General features: G+C 46.6%; 1 protein-coding gene across 3 annotated transcripts in view; it reads left to right on the top strand.

The window, feature by feature from the left end:
* WNT5B (wingless-type MMTV integration site family, member 5B) overlaps positions 1 to 13,512 on the top strand; it is a 132,223-nt gene extending 118,711 nt beyond the window's left edge. For all 3 annotated transcript variants that reach the window (XM_014539433.1, XM_005865920.2, XM_014539432.1), the window contains exon 5: positions 12,118 to 13,512. In XM_014539433.1, coding sequence (XP_014394919.1) covers positions 12,118 to 12,576 — 459 coding nt within the window. In that variant the 3' untranslated portion in view covers positions 12,577 to 13,512. The remainder of the gene's footprint in view (positions 1 to 12,117) is intronic.
* Positions 13,513 to 15,069: the final 1,557 nt, after the last annotated feature.

Genomic DNA, 15,069 nt, shown 5'->3' with positions numbered 1-15,069 from the left:
TTCCACTCAGCCAGCCTTCCTGTGGTTCTGGATGATGTCCGTTCCGTCTTTTAGTTGTATTTTTGAAGTGGTTGTTCGAGGCAGCAAACTCCGGTGTTTACCTATGCCGCCATCTTGGTTCTCCACTAATTTTATTTCATCTCTGACACTTCTATTATAGAGAAAGGGCAAATAGCTATATTAAAATATTTCTTCTAATTAATTTCCTTTCAATGTGCATGGATCTGTGCACTGGGCCACTAGTTGTTTAATAAAATGCTATTTAGCATCCATGTGTTTGAATGTTTTGGGGTGTTTTTACTGTAGTTGATTTCTAATTTCATTCCACTGTGATCTGAGAAGATGTTTGATATGATTTCAGTCTTCTTGAACTTGTAGGGACCTGTTTTGTGTCTTAACATGTGGTCTATCTTTATGAATGACCCATCTGCACTTGAGAAGAATGTATATTCTGCAGCTTTGGGGCGAAATCTATACATATAAGACCATAATATGCAAATAGACCAAACAGTGGAACAACTGAACAACTGGTTGCTATGATGTGCGCTGACCACCAGGGGATGCATGCAGGACATGGCAGGCATCAGCAGCAGGCACCAGAGTGTGGAACATGGTGGGCATTGGCAGTGGCAGGATGGTGGAGCAGGTGAGCAGGGGCGCCAGACCAAGGTGGGGGGCCAGTTGCTGTCATCGGGGTGAGCCTCTGGTGGTTACTGAAAACTCTTTGCTCCCACATGCCACGGACCCGCCTGGCGCTCGCACCTGCTGCTGGCGCCCGACACTGGCCCCAATCGCTCAGCACTGTCAACGGGTGCAAATGATGGCTGCTGGCCCCAATCGCCCCTCAGATTATCTTTATGAATGACCCATCTGCACTTGAGAAGAATGTATATTCTGCAGCTTTGGGGCGAAATCTATACATATAAGACCATAATATGCAAATAGACCAAACAGTGGAACAACTGAACAACTGGTTGCTATGATGTGCGCTGACCACCAGGGGATGCATGCAGGACATGGCAGGCATCAGCAGCAGGCACCAGAGTGCGGAACATGGTGGGCATTGGCAGTGGCAGGATGGTGGAGCAGGTGAGCAGGGGCGCCAGACCAAGGTGGGGCGCCAGTTGCTGTCATCGGGGTGAGCCTCTGGTGGTTACTGAAAACTCTTTGCTCCCACATGCCACGGACCCGCCTGGTGCTCGCACCTGCTGCTGGCGCCTGACACTGGCCCCAATCGCTCAGCACTGTCAACTGGTGCAAATGATGGCTGCTGGCCCCAATCACCCCTCAGATCTTCTCCACCTCCTCCTGCTCCTGAGGGGCGATTGGAGCAGCTGCTCCTGAGGGGTGATATGGGCAGCAGCCACTGCTCACACCCGCTGCTGGTGCTGGCCCCAATCACTCTGCACCACCAGTGGATGCAAGCGGGGCTGGTGCCGTCAGTGTGTGGGAGTGGCGGCAGCAGGAGCGGGGCTGCTGTCAGACGGGATCAGGGGCCACAGCAAGAGGGGCTGGGTGGGGGCACGAAGGATGGGCCAAGACCTGCCCCTGTGCCCACTGCAGCCTAGCGGCCCACAGTTTCTTTCAAGGTGCACAAATTCGTGCACTGGGCCCCTAGTGTTCTATAAATGTCAATTAAATCCATCTGATCCAGTGTGTCCTTTAGAGTCACTGTTACTTTATTAATTTTTTGTCTGGAAGTTCTATCCAGTGAAGTCAGTAGGGTGTTAAAGCCCCTATTATGACTGTATTAATGTCGATTTCTCCCTTAAAGTCCTCTAGAAGTTTTTTATATATTTAGGTGCTTCTACGCCCACTTGCAGACTGAAGGGTCCAAGGTTCAATTCTGATCAAGGGCACATGCCTGCATTGCGGGCTCGATCCTCAGTACGGGACGTGCAGTAGGCAACCAATGAATGATTCTCTCTCATCATTGATGTTTCTCTCTCTCCCTTCCTCTCTCTGAAATCAATAAAAATACATTTTGATGGCCTTCATTTTGAAGTTTATATTGTCAGATTTGCGTATTGTTACTCCAGCCTTTTTTTCTTTTCCATTTGCATGGAAAAAATTTTTTCCATCTCTTTACTCTCATCCTGTGTGAGTCTTTTGTTCTGAGGTGGGTCTCTTGTAGACAGCATATAGTTGGGACATGTTTTCATATCCATTCAGCTACCCTTTGTCTTTTGATTGGAGCATTTAATCCATTTACATTTAGGGTTATTATTGAGAGGTACTTATTTATTGCTATTTTAATTCTGTATGCCTAGGTTTCCCTCTCTATTTCTTCTTCTCATTACAGCAGTCCCTTTAGCATTTCTTGTAATTCAGGCTTGGTGGTGATGTACTCCTTTAGCCTTTTTTTTCCCCCTCCCCTGGGAAGCTCTTTATTTGGCCGTCTGTTTTCAGATCCTTGCTTTCCATTACCTTGAGGATTTCATGCCATTCCCTTCTGGCCTGTAGAGTTTCTGATGAGTAATCAGGTATCAGCCTTATGGAAGCTCCTTTGTAGGTAACAGTTTGCTTTTCTCTTGCTGCCTTTAAGATTCTCTCTTTGTCTTTAATTGTTGGCATTTTAATTATGATGTTTCTGGGCGTGAGTCTGTTTGGATTCTTTTTGCTTGGAGTTCTCTGTATCTCTTGAACTTGTGTGACTTTTTCCATTACCAGGTTAGGGAAATTTTCTGCCATTATTTCTTCAAACACTTTCTCTATCCCTTTCTCTCTTTCTGCCTCTCCTGGCACTCCTGCTATTTGAATATTGTTATGTTTCACGTTGTCCCACAGCTCCCTTAAGCTGTCCTCCTGTTTTTTAATTGTTTCTTTCTTTTTGGTTTTCTGATTGAGTTATTTTTTTCAACCCTATCTTCTCATTCAGTTATTTGCTCCTCAGCTTCTCCTAATCTACTGTGTATTCCTTCCAATGTGTCCTTTATTTGTGCTATGTCATTCTTTATTTCCATTTTCATAATTATTGTATCTTTTCTCATGCTGTTGAGCATCTTTACCATCATTCTGAACTCTGTATCAGATAAATTCCTTATCTTATTTTGAATAAGAGTGGTGAAAGCAGGCATCCCTGTCTTGATCCTGTTCTTAGGGAAAATGGTTTTAGTTTTTGCCCATTGAGTATGATGTTGGCTATGGGTTTGTCATATATGGCCTTTATTATGTTGAGATATGTTTCCTCTGTTTCTACTTTTCTGAGAGTTTTTATTGTAAATGGGTACTGAATTTTATCAAATGCTTTTTCTGCATCTATTGATATGATCATGTGATTTTTATCCTTTATTTTGTTTATGTTCTGCATCACATTTATTGATTTCAGATATTATATCAACTTTGTGTCCCCAGAATAAATCCCTCTTGCTGTATTGTTGTATCTGGTGTGCTAATATTTTGTTGAGGATTTTAGCGTCTATGTTCATCAGGGGTATTGGCCTATAATTTTCATTCTTTGTAGTGTCTTTATCTGGTTTTATAATTAGGACTAGAGGCCCGGTGCATGAAATTCGTGCAAGCGTAGGCCCTCGCAGCCCCAGCTGCCTTGGCCCTTGCAGCCCTGGCTGCCTCGCGGCCCCGCCCTTCACCCACTGGTCATTCTGGTTGTTCCGCCATCTGGTCTAATTAGTGTATTAGCTCTTTATTATATAGGATGATGCTGGCCTCATAAAATGAGCTTAGGAGTCTTCCTTCCTTTTGAATTTTTTGGAACCGCTTGAGGAGTATAGATGTTAGTTCACCTTTGAATGTTTGATAATATTCACCTGTGAAGCCATCCAGTCCAGGACTTTTGTTTGTTGGGAGTCTTTCTTTATTATTATTACTGTTTCAATTTCACTACTTGTAATCTGTCTGTTCAGATTTTCTGATTCTTCCTGATTTACTTCTAGAAGATTACATGTTTCTAGGAATTTATCCATTTTATCTAGATTGTCCAATTTGTTGACATATAGTTGTTCATAATATTTTCTTACAATCACTTGTATTTCTGTGGAGTCAGTTGTTACTTCTCCTTTTTCACTTCTAATATTATTTATTTGGGTTCTGTTTCTTTTTAAACTGATGAGTCTGGTTAAAGGTTTATAAATCTTGTTTATCTTTTCAAAGAACCAGCTCATGCTTTCATTGATCTTTTATATTGCTTTTTTAGACTCTATTTTGTTTGTTTCTGCTCTGATCTTTGGTATTTCCTTTCTTCTACTCACTTTGGCTTTGTTTATTGTTCTTTTTCTGGTTACTTTAAGTGCAATGTTAGAGTGTTTATTTTAGATTTTTCTTGTTTCTTGAGGTAGACATGTAATGCTATGAATTTTTCTCTTAGGACTGCTTTTGCTGTGTCCCATAGATTTTCATTTGTTTCAGAGTATCTTTGGATTTCTTCTTTGATCTCATTATTAACCCATTTGTTGTTTAGTGATATGTTATTTAGCCTCCATGTCTTTGTGTGTTTTCTAGTTTTATCTTGTGATTGATTTCTAGTTTTATAGCATTATGGTCAGAGAAGATGCTTGATATCATTTCAATCTTCTCAAATTTATTGAGGTTTGTCTTGTGTCCTAACGTGTGATCTATGCTAGAAAATGTTCCATGTACACTTGAAAATAATGTATATTCTGCTGCTTTGGGATGACATGCGCTGAATATATAAATTAAATCTATCTGATATAGTGTGTCATTTAAGGCCACTGTTTCCTTGTTCATTTTTTTTTATTTCAATAGGGTGTTAAAATCTCTTAGTATGACTGCATTACTGTCTACCTCTCCGTGTGTGTGTGTGTGTGTGTGTGTGTGTGTGTGTGTGTGTTTATTGATTTTTTTAGAGAAAGAGAGGAAAGGGGAGGGATAGAGGGATAGAAACTTCAATGAGAGAGAAGCATCATCGATCGGCTGCCTCCTGCATGTCCCATACTGGAGATTGAGCCTGCAACCCGGGAATGTGCCTGACCTAGAGTTGAACAGGTGACCTCTTGATTCATGGGTCAATGTTCAACCACTGGGACAGGTGATTTGCTTTATACACTGAGGTGCTCCTATGTTGGGTGCATAAATGTTCACAAGGGTTGTATCCTCTTGTTGGATTGTTCCCTTTATCATTATGTAGTGTCCTTCTTTGTCTCTTACTATAGCCTTTGTTTTAAAGTCTATTTTGTCAGATATAAGTATTGCTACCCCAGCTTCTTTTTCCTTTCCATTTGCATGAAATATCTTTTTCCATCTCTTTATTTTTAGTCTGTATGTATCATGGGTCTTTTGTAGACAGCATATATATTGGTCTTGTTTTCTTGTCCATTCAGCTCCCCTGTGTTTTTTGATTGGAACATTTAAGTGTTTACATTTAAAAGGATTAGTATTATTTTTGTAAGTATATCTTTATTGATTTCAGAGAGGAAGGGAGAGGGAGAGAGATAGAAACATCAATGATGAAAGAGAATCATTGATCAACCACTTCCTGCATGTACCCTATGGGAATTGAACCCACAACCCAGGCATGTGCCCTGACCAGGAATCAAACTGTGATCTCTTGGTTCAAAGGCTGATGCTCAACCACTGAACCATACTGGCCAGGCTAAATGATTATTTGATAGGTACATATTTATTGCCATTTTATTATTTTAGCTATGTTCCTTGGTGTGTGTGTGTGTGTGTGTGTGTGTGTGTGTGTGTGTGTGTTTTCTTCTTAAAGAAGACCCTTTAACACATTTTGTAATACTGGTTTGGTGGTAACAAACTCCTTTAGCTTTTTTTGTCTGAGAAGTTCTTTATTTATCCTTCGTTTTTAAACGATAGCCTTGATGAGTAAAGTAGCGTTGGTTGTAGGTCCTTGCTTTTCATCACTTTGAATATTTCATGCCCATACTTTGTGGCTTGAAATGTTTCTGTTGAGAAATCAGTTGAAGGTCTTATGAGATGTTCCTTGTAGATAACTGTCTTTCTCTTGCTCCTTTTAAGATTCTCTCTTTGTCTTTAACCTTTACCATTTTAATTATGTTGTGTCTTGGTTTGAGTCCATCTTGTTTAGAACTCTCTGAGCTTCCTGGACTTGTGTGTAATTTTTCTTCACCAGGTTAGGGAAGTTCTTGATCAGTAGGTTCTTGATCCCTTGCTCTCTCACTTCTTCTCATACCCCTGTGATGCAGATGTTGTTACACTTCATGTTGTCCCCCAAGTCCCTTAAACTATCCTCATTTATTAAAGTTCTTTTTTCTTTTTACTCCTCTGACTGGGTATTGTTGTTTATATTTACCTTGTCTTCCAAATCACTGATTTGATCCTCTGCTTCACCCAACCTACTGTTTATTCCTTCAAGTGTATTCTTCATTTTTGACTGGTTCTTTTTTATTGTTTCTGTGTCCTTTCTCATGCTGTAGTAGTTCTCACTAAATTCTTTGAGCTTCCTTATAACAATTATTTTTGAACTCTATTTCTGATAAATTACTTGCTTCCATTTCTTTAAGGTCTTTTGCTGAAGATTTTTTCTGTGCTTTCATTTGCGGCATGTTTGGTTTTTTTTTATCTCCCCAGTTTGACTGCCTGTTTGTGTTTGTTTCTATGTATTAGTTACATAGAAATTATGACTGCTGCCGAAACCGGTTTGGCTCAGTGGATAGAGCGTTGGCCTGTGGACTGAAAGGTCCCGGGTTCGATTCCGGTCAAGGGCATGTACCTGGGTTGCGGGCACATCCCCAGTAGGAGATGTGCAGGAGGCAGCTGATCGATGTTTCTAACTCTCTATCTCTCTCCCTTTCTCTCTGTAAAAAATCAATAAAATATATTTTAAAAAAAAGAAATTATGACTGCTATGATTCCCAGTCTTGGTAGAGTGGCCTTATGTAATAAGAGTTTTGTGGGACCCAGTGATACAGTCACCTTGATTATCTGCACTGAGTGTCCTAGGAATGTCCCTTGAATGAGTTATGTGGACCCTCCGGTTTTAATTGATTCTTGATTGCTATTGACCTATTCATGCATGAGGTAGACCCTCAGGCTAGCTGACTGTAAGGATCAACCCCAAACACAGTGTACAAGCTGCTGTGCAGGTGCTGACCACATGGAGCAGAATTCACCTCAGCAGGGTCTGGCGCTTGCTGAGATCTCCCTTGGATATGCCACTTGTGAAGCTAATTGGTTCCTGCTCTGATGTTGTCTGAAGCTGGCCACTGGGTGTGTTGGTTCTGGGGCCTCTTGGGAGGGACTCTGGTGCAGGCCAATGTCAGACACTGCCTGTGACTGGTCCTGAGCAACCTGTTTGAAGTTACCAAGCAACCCATAGTTTGTAGCTACCTCTGCTTGGCCTGTGTGTTCGTGGGAAGGACCAAGCTGCCCACCACGTCCAGCTTTTATGAGCACTGGGCTGGGGGCAGGTCAGCAAAGTCCCAAGGCACCATGAGATCTACTTCTTATTCCTGCCAGCTGCCTGTTAGTCTCAGTCCTGAGAGAGCCTCTGGAGGTACTTGAGTTCCATGAGGTAGGTTCTCAGTGAGTCACCAAGTAGGGACAAGTGGTGTTCACCAGATATTACAGGTTCAAACTCAGTGCCAGCGCTGGGTCTGAGTCCACTAAGCAAATGCCCCAGGCTATACCAAGTCTAGCTGTCACCTACTGGGTGCCGGCACACCTATGTGGTGGGGTCTCAGGGATTCGTCAGGGTGAGGCCCAGCAGAGTTTGTTTATCAGGCCCAAACATACAAAATTTGGCTGTGTGAATGGAGAGCGCTGCACTGGTCATACATGCGAGGGAAAAATGGCCGCTGTCCTAGAGCCACACAACTCAGTCTGTCCCATATTCTGCCAGGAACCCAATCAGCCTCGTGGGGCCCCTGGGAGTCAGGAGGGTGGGGTTAGTTGCTCTCCATGAGGGGGAAGTGCCAGTCAGGCTTGGGAGTAGATGGGGGGAGTGGCCTCCTGACCCAGAGTTACACAACTTAGTCAGTCCTGGATTCTACCCAGATCTTGGCAGAGTGGAGCCACCAGGAGTCTGGAGGGTGGGGCTGCCACAAGTCCAGAGAGTGGGGCTAGTGGATCTCCCATGAGGGGGGCACCAGTCAGGTTCATGGGAAAGTGGTGGGAATGGCTCCCACCCAAAGCCATAGAACTAAGTCATTGACGCCCCCTGAGTCTGCTTGACCTCTACACCCCAGCTCAGGCAGCTGACTCCTCAGCATGGCACAAGCTCCCCAGGGTAGGGTGAGAGGGAGTCCAAAGGGTAGAGCTGTTGCTTTTCCCTAGGCTGATGTTGTATAGAGGGGAATGCTCCATCCAAGAAAGATGGAGTCTATAGTGCGGGAGGGGCACTCAGCACAGGAATCCTGTCCCTTTAGCTCCCTCCCCAGAGCCACAAATCCCAGTCTCTCCTCACACAACTCTAGTCTGCTCCACCCTCCCTCTGCTGGAGCCCAGGGTAAGTGGCTGTCAATGAGATTTGGTGCTTTGGCCCTTTAAGAGGGTACCTGTGTTTCTAGCAGACTCCCGTCTCTCCCTGGCAGACAGAATCCCCACTGATTTTCACAGCCAATGTGATATGGGCACCTCTTCCCAGTCCAGTGCTCTGGGCTGGGGAGCGTGGCTTGGGACTGAGACCTCATGCTTCTCAGGGAAACCCCCCAAAGCTTAGATATCCCTCTCAAATCTCAGCCACTGCCCTTGAAGGGGGGCCAGCTCCCCTTTACCAGTCTCACTGTAGCCTCTACTGTAATCCTTGTTATAAGACTTGAAGGGGGGCCAGCTCCCCTTTACCAGTCTCACTGTGGCCTCTACGGTAATCCTTGTTATAAGACTTCTCTTCAGCTTGTCTTCAGTTGGTGATTCAGGTTTCTTGCTCTATATTTTTGTTGTAATTCCAGTTTGGTCCTGGGAGGAGGTGAATGTGACATCTACCTACTCTGCCACCATCTTGGATCCCCCAGGTTGGGAATTCTTGTCCATTTTTTACCCTTTTCTCAAGGAATAGGCCTCAGCCATTAATCATCATCTGAGGCGAAAGTTATTCACCTTCCACCTCCTCACACCTACAAAAAAAGAACCAAAGGCCTGGCCAGTGTGCCTCAGTGGTTACAGGATTGGCCAGAGCACCAAAGAGCCCCAGGTTTGATTCCGGCACCCCACATGCAGGAGACAACCAATTGATGTGTCTCTCTCACATCAATCTTTCTCTCTCTGTTTCTCCCTTCTACTCTCTCTAAAAATCAATGGCCCTAGCTGGTTTGGCTCAGTGGATAGAGTGTCAGCCTGTAGACCAGTGATGGCGAACCTTTTGCGCTCGGCGTGTCAGCATTTTGAAAAACCCTAACTTAACTCTGGTGCCGTGTCACATATAGAAATTTTTTGATATTTGCAACCATAGTAAAACAAAGACTTATATTTTTGATATTTATTTTATATATTTAAATGCCATTTAACAAAGAAAAATCAACCAAAAAAATGAGTTCGCGTGTCACCTCTGACACGCATGTCTTAGGTTCGCCATCACTGCTGTAGACTGAATGGTCCTGGGTTCAATTCTGGGCACATGCCCAGGTTTCGGGCTCGATCCCCAGTAGTGGGTATGCAGGAGGCAGCTGATGAATGATTCTCTATCACCATTGATGTTTCTATCTCTCTCCCTCTCCCTTCCTCTCTGAAATCAATAAAATATATATATTTTAAAAATCAATGGAAAAAATATCCTCTGATAAGGATTAACAAAAAAAAAGTTCCACAGGAAGGATTAAATGGTGGCAGGGATGGAAAATTCCCTGAACAAGTATTTTACAACCAGAGTTTTGTTGTTGTTGTTGTTAATCCTCACCTGAGTATATTTTTTCCATTGCTTTTCAGAAAGAGTGAAAGGGAGGGAAGGAGGGAGAGAGAGGGAAAGAGAGAAAACATCAATGTGAGAGAGACACATCGGCTGACTGAATCCCGCATGTGGGGAGCCCGCAACCCAGTACATGCCTGTAACCAGGAATCGAACCTGTAACCCTTTGGTGAGTGGACCAACACTCACCGGCCACACCGGCCAGGGCTTTTCAACCAGATTTAAAAAACAAACAAACAAACAAACACAGAATATCTAGGATTTGACATCTTGACCCCCGAGTAAATCTTGGGAATATTTGCAAGAAATGTCTCTTGCCCTTTAAGATTCTCTAGTAACTCCATTTCAGACATTGATAGCAAGAGCAGTGGGTTGATACTGCCTTGTTACTCAAGGGCTTCCAAGCATTTTCCAGATAAAAGCTGCCTAATCTTTGTGACATTCCTGTCTTTACCATGCTCAGTCAGGTAGAAGTGAAGAAGGATTTAAAGAGGGCTTTGCCAGGGGCAAGATATAGAACTAAAAACATTTTTTAAAACATTTTATTGCTTTTTCAGTTGGGGGGGGACAAAAATTGGGATTCCACCCCCTCACCCGCCGCCATTCTCCTACAAGAGGAACTTATATATTATCAATAGTAAAATATTTTAAAATACAAATACTTTGTCTCTACAATGTCTTTCTTTCTAGACGAAGGATGGAATGAATGTCTAAATAGTTAGGATCAGTGACATTCTTTCTCGTGAATTTGTTTTACTAAAATTCCTATCCTTACTCTTTGAGGTCTTGCTTTGACTCTTTTTCCCCAAATCTCCCTAAGTGTTTGTTTCCAGTGCAGATGCTTATCCTGTTTCCTTAGTCACTTAGCAGCAAGGTACACAGTTTTAGGCCCTTAATGCTTCCTCCCAGCAGTGCCAGATGCCTGACATCCCTGTCTAAGGACCATTTCCAGAGGAATGTCAGCCTCCAGCTCAGACATGGGGATTTGTGCCAGAAGGATAATTGCAGGCCCTGTCTTTGAAGTGCCTGTTGGAATGGGGTATTGGTTCCTTTATGCCCTGGGCCTGGAGCTGCCGGCCAAGTGGCTGCCTTAAACCTTGGGAAGGAGCCTGCCTTCCTTCTCACCCTAAGCTGTTTTTAAGCCCCAAGACTGGAGAGCAGAAGTGCTAGACATTCTGAGTCCCTTCTGGGTGGCCCTGAACAGGTTACCGAGGATTTCTAGAACTTCAATTTTTCCATTATAAAATAGTGGGAATAATTCCATACCAGAAAAAAAGATCAGGAGGAGTTTGGACGATAGTAATATGTTGATGGGTAAGTTGTTCCTTGTACCTGCAATGGTCCCTGCATAGTACTGAATAAAGACATAACCTGGGGCCTCTTGAAAAGAAACCTGAGGAAAAATGAGCCCTTACTTAGTTGGTGACAATAACTGTGGCATAAGAAAATGTTCTGCAGTGGGCTTGCATTTTCATCCTGCCATCTGCAATCTGGGCCTGCTGCCAGGGTGGTTAACACAATGCATCAGTATGGCTTCATGGAGAGCACTTCGTAAGCAGCTTTCTGGTCTACTTTTGCTTTTACATTTTGATTTGGGATAGCCCAAGTGCAACTCCGCTCCACATTGTTGTGGTTCAGTGACTTCCAGGGTGGATCTGATTTCAAATGAATCACCCCTGTAGATGGACCTCCGCTGACCTGCTCTCCCACTGCACCGGCCTCACCCTTTTCCCTCCACTGTCACTGCCTCTCCCAGGGCTATCAGATACGATGTGGCCTATGGTGAGGCTCCTGATGACTCTGTGGAGTTAGTGACTATTGGATTCTTAGGAGCTGTGGCAGGATTGGGAAAGCTCTGGCTAGCCAGGGCCTGCTAGCAGTTTCTGTTACCGGTTTGTAATTTGGCTGGATTCTGTTTTCTCACTGGTGCTCCACATCATATGAAAGCTGGACACATTTTGTTGGTTTTTACTTGTTTCTTTGAGATCAAGATAGAAATATCTCTTTTTTTCCTGACACATTTATTGTGACAAATTTCAAGTAATAAAAAATGGATAAAGTAGCAAGCGCCCCATGCTACCCCTGCCACGGGTCAGATAGCCGCATGCTCACCGGCATGTTTCTTCATAGTGCCCCTTTATTTGCTGTCAATCTGAGCAATTTAGGGTCCTGGAAAGATCTTTGTTTACATTGAAAGACTACTCCTACTCCCCCTCCCCCCCATCTACCCTCTTCTATACTTGGCCTATGGCCACGCTAGCCACCCTCTTGACATCTGCCATCAGGGACTCTCCTTATTTCCTTCTTTCTCCTCCCCCCAGGCTGTGTATAAGATGGCAGATGTAGCCTGCAAATGCCATGGCGTCTCTGGGTCCTGCAGCCTCAAGACCTGCTGGCTCCAGCTGGCTGAGTTCCGCAAGGTGGGGGACCAGCTGAAGGAGAAGTACGACAGCGCCGCTGCCATGCGCATCACCCGCAAAGGCAAGCTGGAGCTGGTCAACAGCCGCTTCAACCAGCCCACCCCGGAGGACCTGGTGTATGTGGACCCCAGCCCTGACTACTGCCTGCGCAACGAGACCACGGGCTCCCTGGGCACCCAGGGCCGCCTCTGCAACAAGACCTCGGAGGGCATGGATGGCTGCGAGCTCATGTGCTGCGGCCGCGGCTACGACCAGTTTAAGAGCGTCCAGGTGGAGCGCTGCCACTGCAAGTTCCACTGGTGCTGCTTCGTCAAGTGCAGGAAGTGCACGGAGGTCGTCGACCAGCACGTCTGCAAATAGCCGGGACCACGTCCTGGCCTCCTCTCCACTCTGCCTCACAGAAGATTATATATATAAATCTATATAAATATATTTTATATTTGTATAAATGAATGGATGGATGATAATTAAAATATGAAAATGGAAAGGAAAAGCTTATTTAAGAGATGCTAGAGGTCTTTGAGGATTGGACTTTGCAGGTTCTCAGCTCCCAGTGGGTGGGACAAAAGGCTTTTTCCCCCCCTCCAGGGGGGACTCTCAGGATGTAGGGACTTGGGAAAATTTGCTGCCTATCTACCATGGCCTTGAAGAGAGAGGTGGTGGGTAGAAGGAGAAGATGGCTTCGTCTGGAAGTCTGGAGTCTCTGTTGGGTACATGATTGCCCTGTGACTCCAGCCTGTGGGCCTAGAGGCCCTGTGGGAGGCGGCAGGAGCTCAGCGTAGGCTTTGAAGTCTGCAGGGTCTTGCTCAGAATATTGACGGGTTCTGTGAGAGGGCCACTGCTTTCCTACCTTTCCATTGTGTGCAGACCTGCAAAAGCGAGGAGCCGTCCGATGCCATCTCTGACCCAGGACTGCAAAGGGGCCCGCACCTCCCTGGGCCTCTTTCCAGTGAGAATGACTCTTCCTCCACAGTTCACTAGCTCCTGCCACAAGTTCCCTGCACCAGGAGGAAAGGGGCCCTTTGGCCTGACGTGTTAGGAAAGACATGGACATGGACTGAATGTTTGTGCCTGAGCTGCACAAAGCCGGGTGCGTAACCGTACTGAGTGAACATTGCACTGTGCTCCCACCAGGGAGAGGAACCTTGTGATGCTGCTGCTGTCAAGTCCTCCAACAGCGGAGGCCTCATGAGCGACAGGATGCGTAGCTAGGTCAGGCTCGCTGGCCTGGCATGGTCTCTTCATCTCTGCCCCAGATGTACAGTTTCTCTCTGACATTAAATACCCTTCATTGAAGTTTTCCTCCCTTTCCTTATTTGGACACACGATTATCTTTCATGAGTCTCCTCTTATTTTTGACCCAATCCTTAGAACCCTACTGCATGGTGCACATATGGAAGAGGGTAAGGAAATGGAAACTTTTTAGAGTTCTAGTGTGGTGATCAGAGACAAGGACAGGAGAACGTTATCAGAATTAAATAAGGTCATGCATCTAAGTGCTGTTCCCAAGGACTAACACAAAGTTTAAAACAATAAATGGTAGCTATTCATATTACTACTAGAGGCCCAGTGCACAAAAATTTGTGCACTGGTCGGGGGGGGGCGTGTCCTTCAGCCCCACTTGTGCCTTCTCACAGTCTGGGACCCCTCGGGAGATAACGACCTGCTGGCTTAGGCTTACTCCCGGGAGGCAGAGGGCAGGCCCAATCCCTAGGTGCCAGCCCCGCAGCTCCTGGTCGGGCTCAGAGCAGGGCCGATTGGGGAGTTGGGGCGCCGCCCCCTGTCATGCACAGAGCAGGGCGGATCAGGAGGTTGCGATGCCCCCCTCAGTCACGCTCAGGGTAGGGCCGATTGGGGGGTTGGGGCCCCGCCCCCTGTCACACTCAAGGCAGGGTCGATGGGGAGGTGGGGGCACCACCCCCTGTCACCCACAGAGCAGGGCCGATCAGGGGGTTGGGGCACTCCCCCCGTCACACTCAGGGCAGGGCCCAGGGGGGAGTTGTGGCCCCGACTCCTGTCACACACAGAGCCTCAGGGCGATCAGGGGGTTTGGGCGCTGCCCCCTGTCATGCTGCTCCAGGGGCCAGGAGGCCTCGCTGCTCCGCTGATCCCGGTGCCAGGAAGCCTGCAGCTCCACTGATCCCTGTGCCAGGAGGCCTCGCGGCTCCGCTGATCCCGGTGCTGGGAGGCATATTACCCTTTTACTCTTATAGGATAGAGGCCTGGTGCACGGGTGGGGGCCGGCTGGTTTGCCCTGAAGGGTGTCCTGGATCAGGGTGGGGGTCCCCACTGGGGTGCCTGGCCAGCCTGGATGAGGGGATGATGGCTGTTTGCAGCTGGTCACACCCCCTTCAGGGAGGGGGTCCCCACTGGGGTGCCTGGCCAGCCTGGATGAGGGGATGATGGCTGTTTGCAGCTGGTCACACCCCCTTCAGGGAGGGGGTCCCCACTGGGGTGCCTGGCCAGCCTGGATGAGGGGATGATGGCTGTTTGCAGCTGGTCACACCCCCTTCAGGGAGGGGGTCCCCACTGGGGTGCCTGGCCAGCCTGGATGAGGGGATGATGGCTGTTTGCAGCTGGTCACACCCCCTTCAGGGAGGGGGTCCCCACTGGGGTGCCTGGCCAGCCTGGATGAGGGGATGATGGCTGTTTGCAGCTGGTCACACCCCCTTCAGGGAGGGGGTCCCCACTGGGGTGCCTGGCCAGCCTGGATGAGGGGATGATGGCTGTTTGCAGCTGGTCACACCCCCTTCAGGGAGGGGGTCCCCACTGGGGTGCCTGGCCAGTCTGGGTGAGGGGCTGAGGGCCGTTTTCAGGCTGGTGGGCGCCTGAAGCTTCCAACCTGTCCTTTTT

This window comes from Myotis brandtii, unplaced genomic scaffold (genome assembly GCF_000412655.1).
Source record: "Myotis brandtii unplaced genomic scaffold, ASM41265v1 scaffold216, whole genome shotgun sequence".
Taxonomy (NCBI): Eukaryota; Metazoa; Chordata; class Mammalia; order Chiroptera; family Vespertilionidae; genus Myotis; species Myotis brandtii.
The sequence above is the reverse complement of the archived record's forward strand: the minus strand, read 5'-3'. Positions and strand labels throughout refer to the sequence as shown.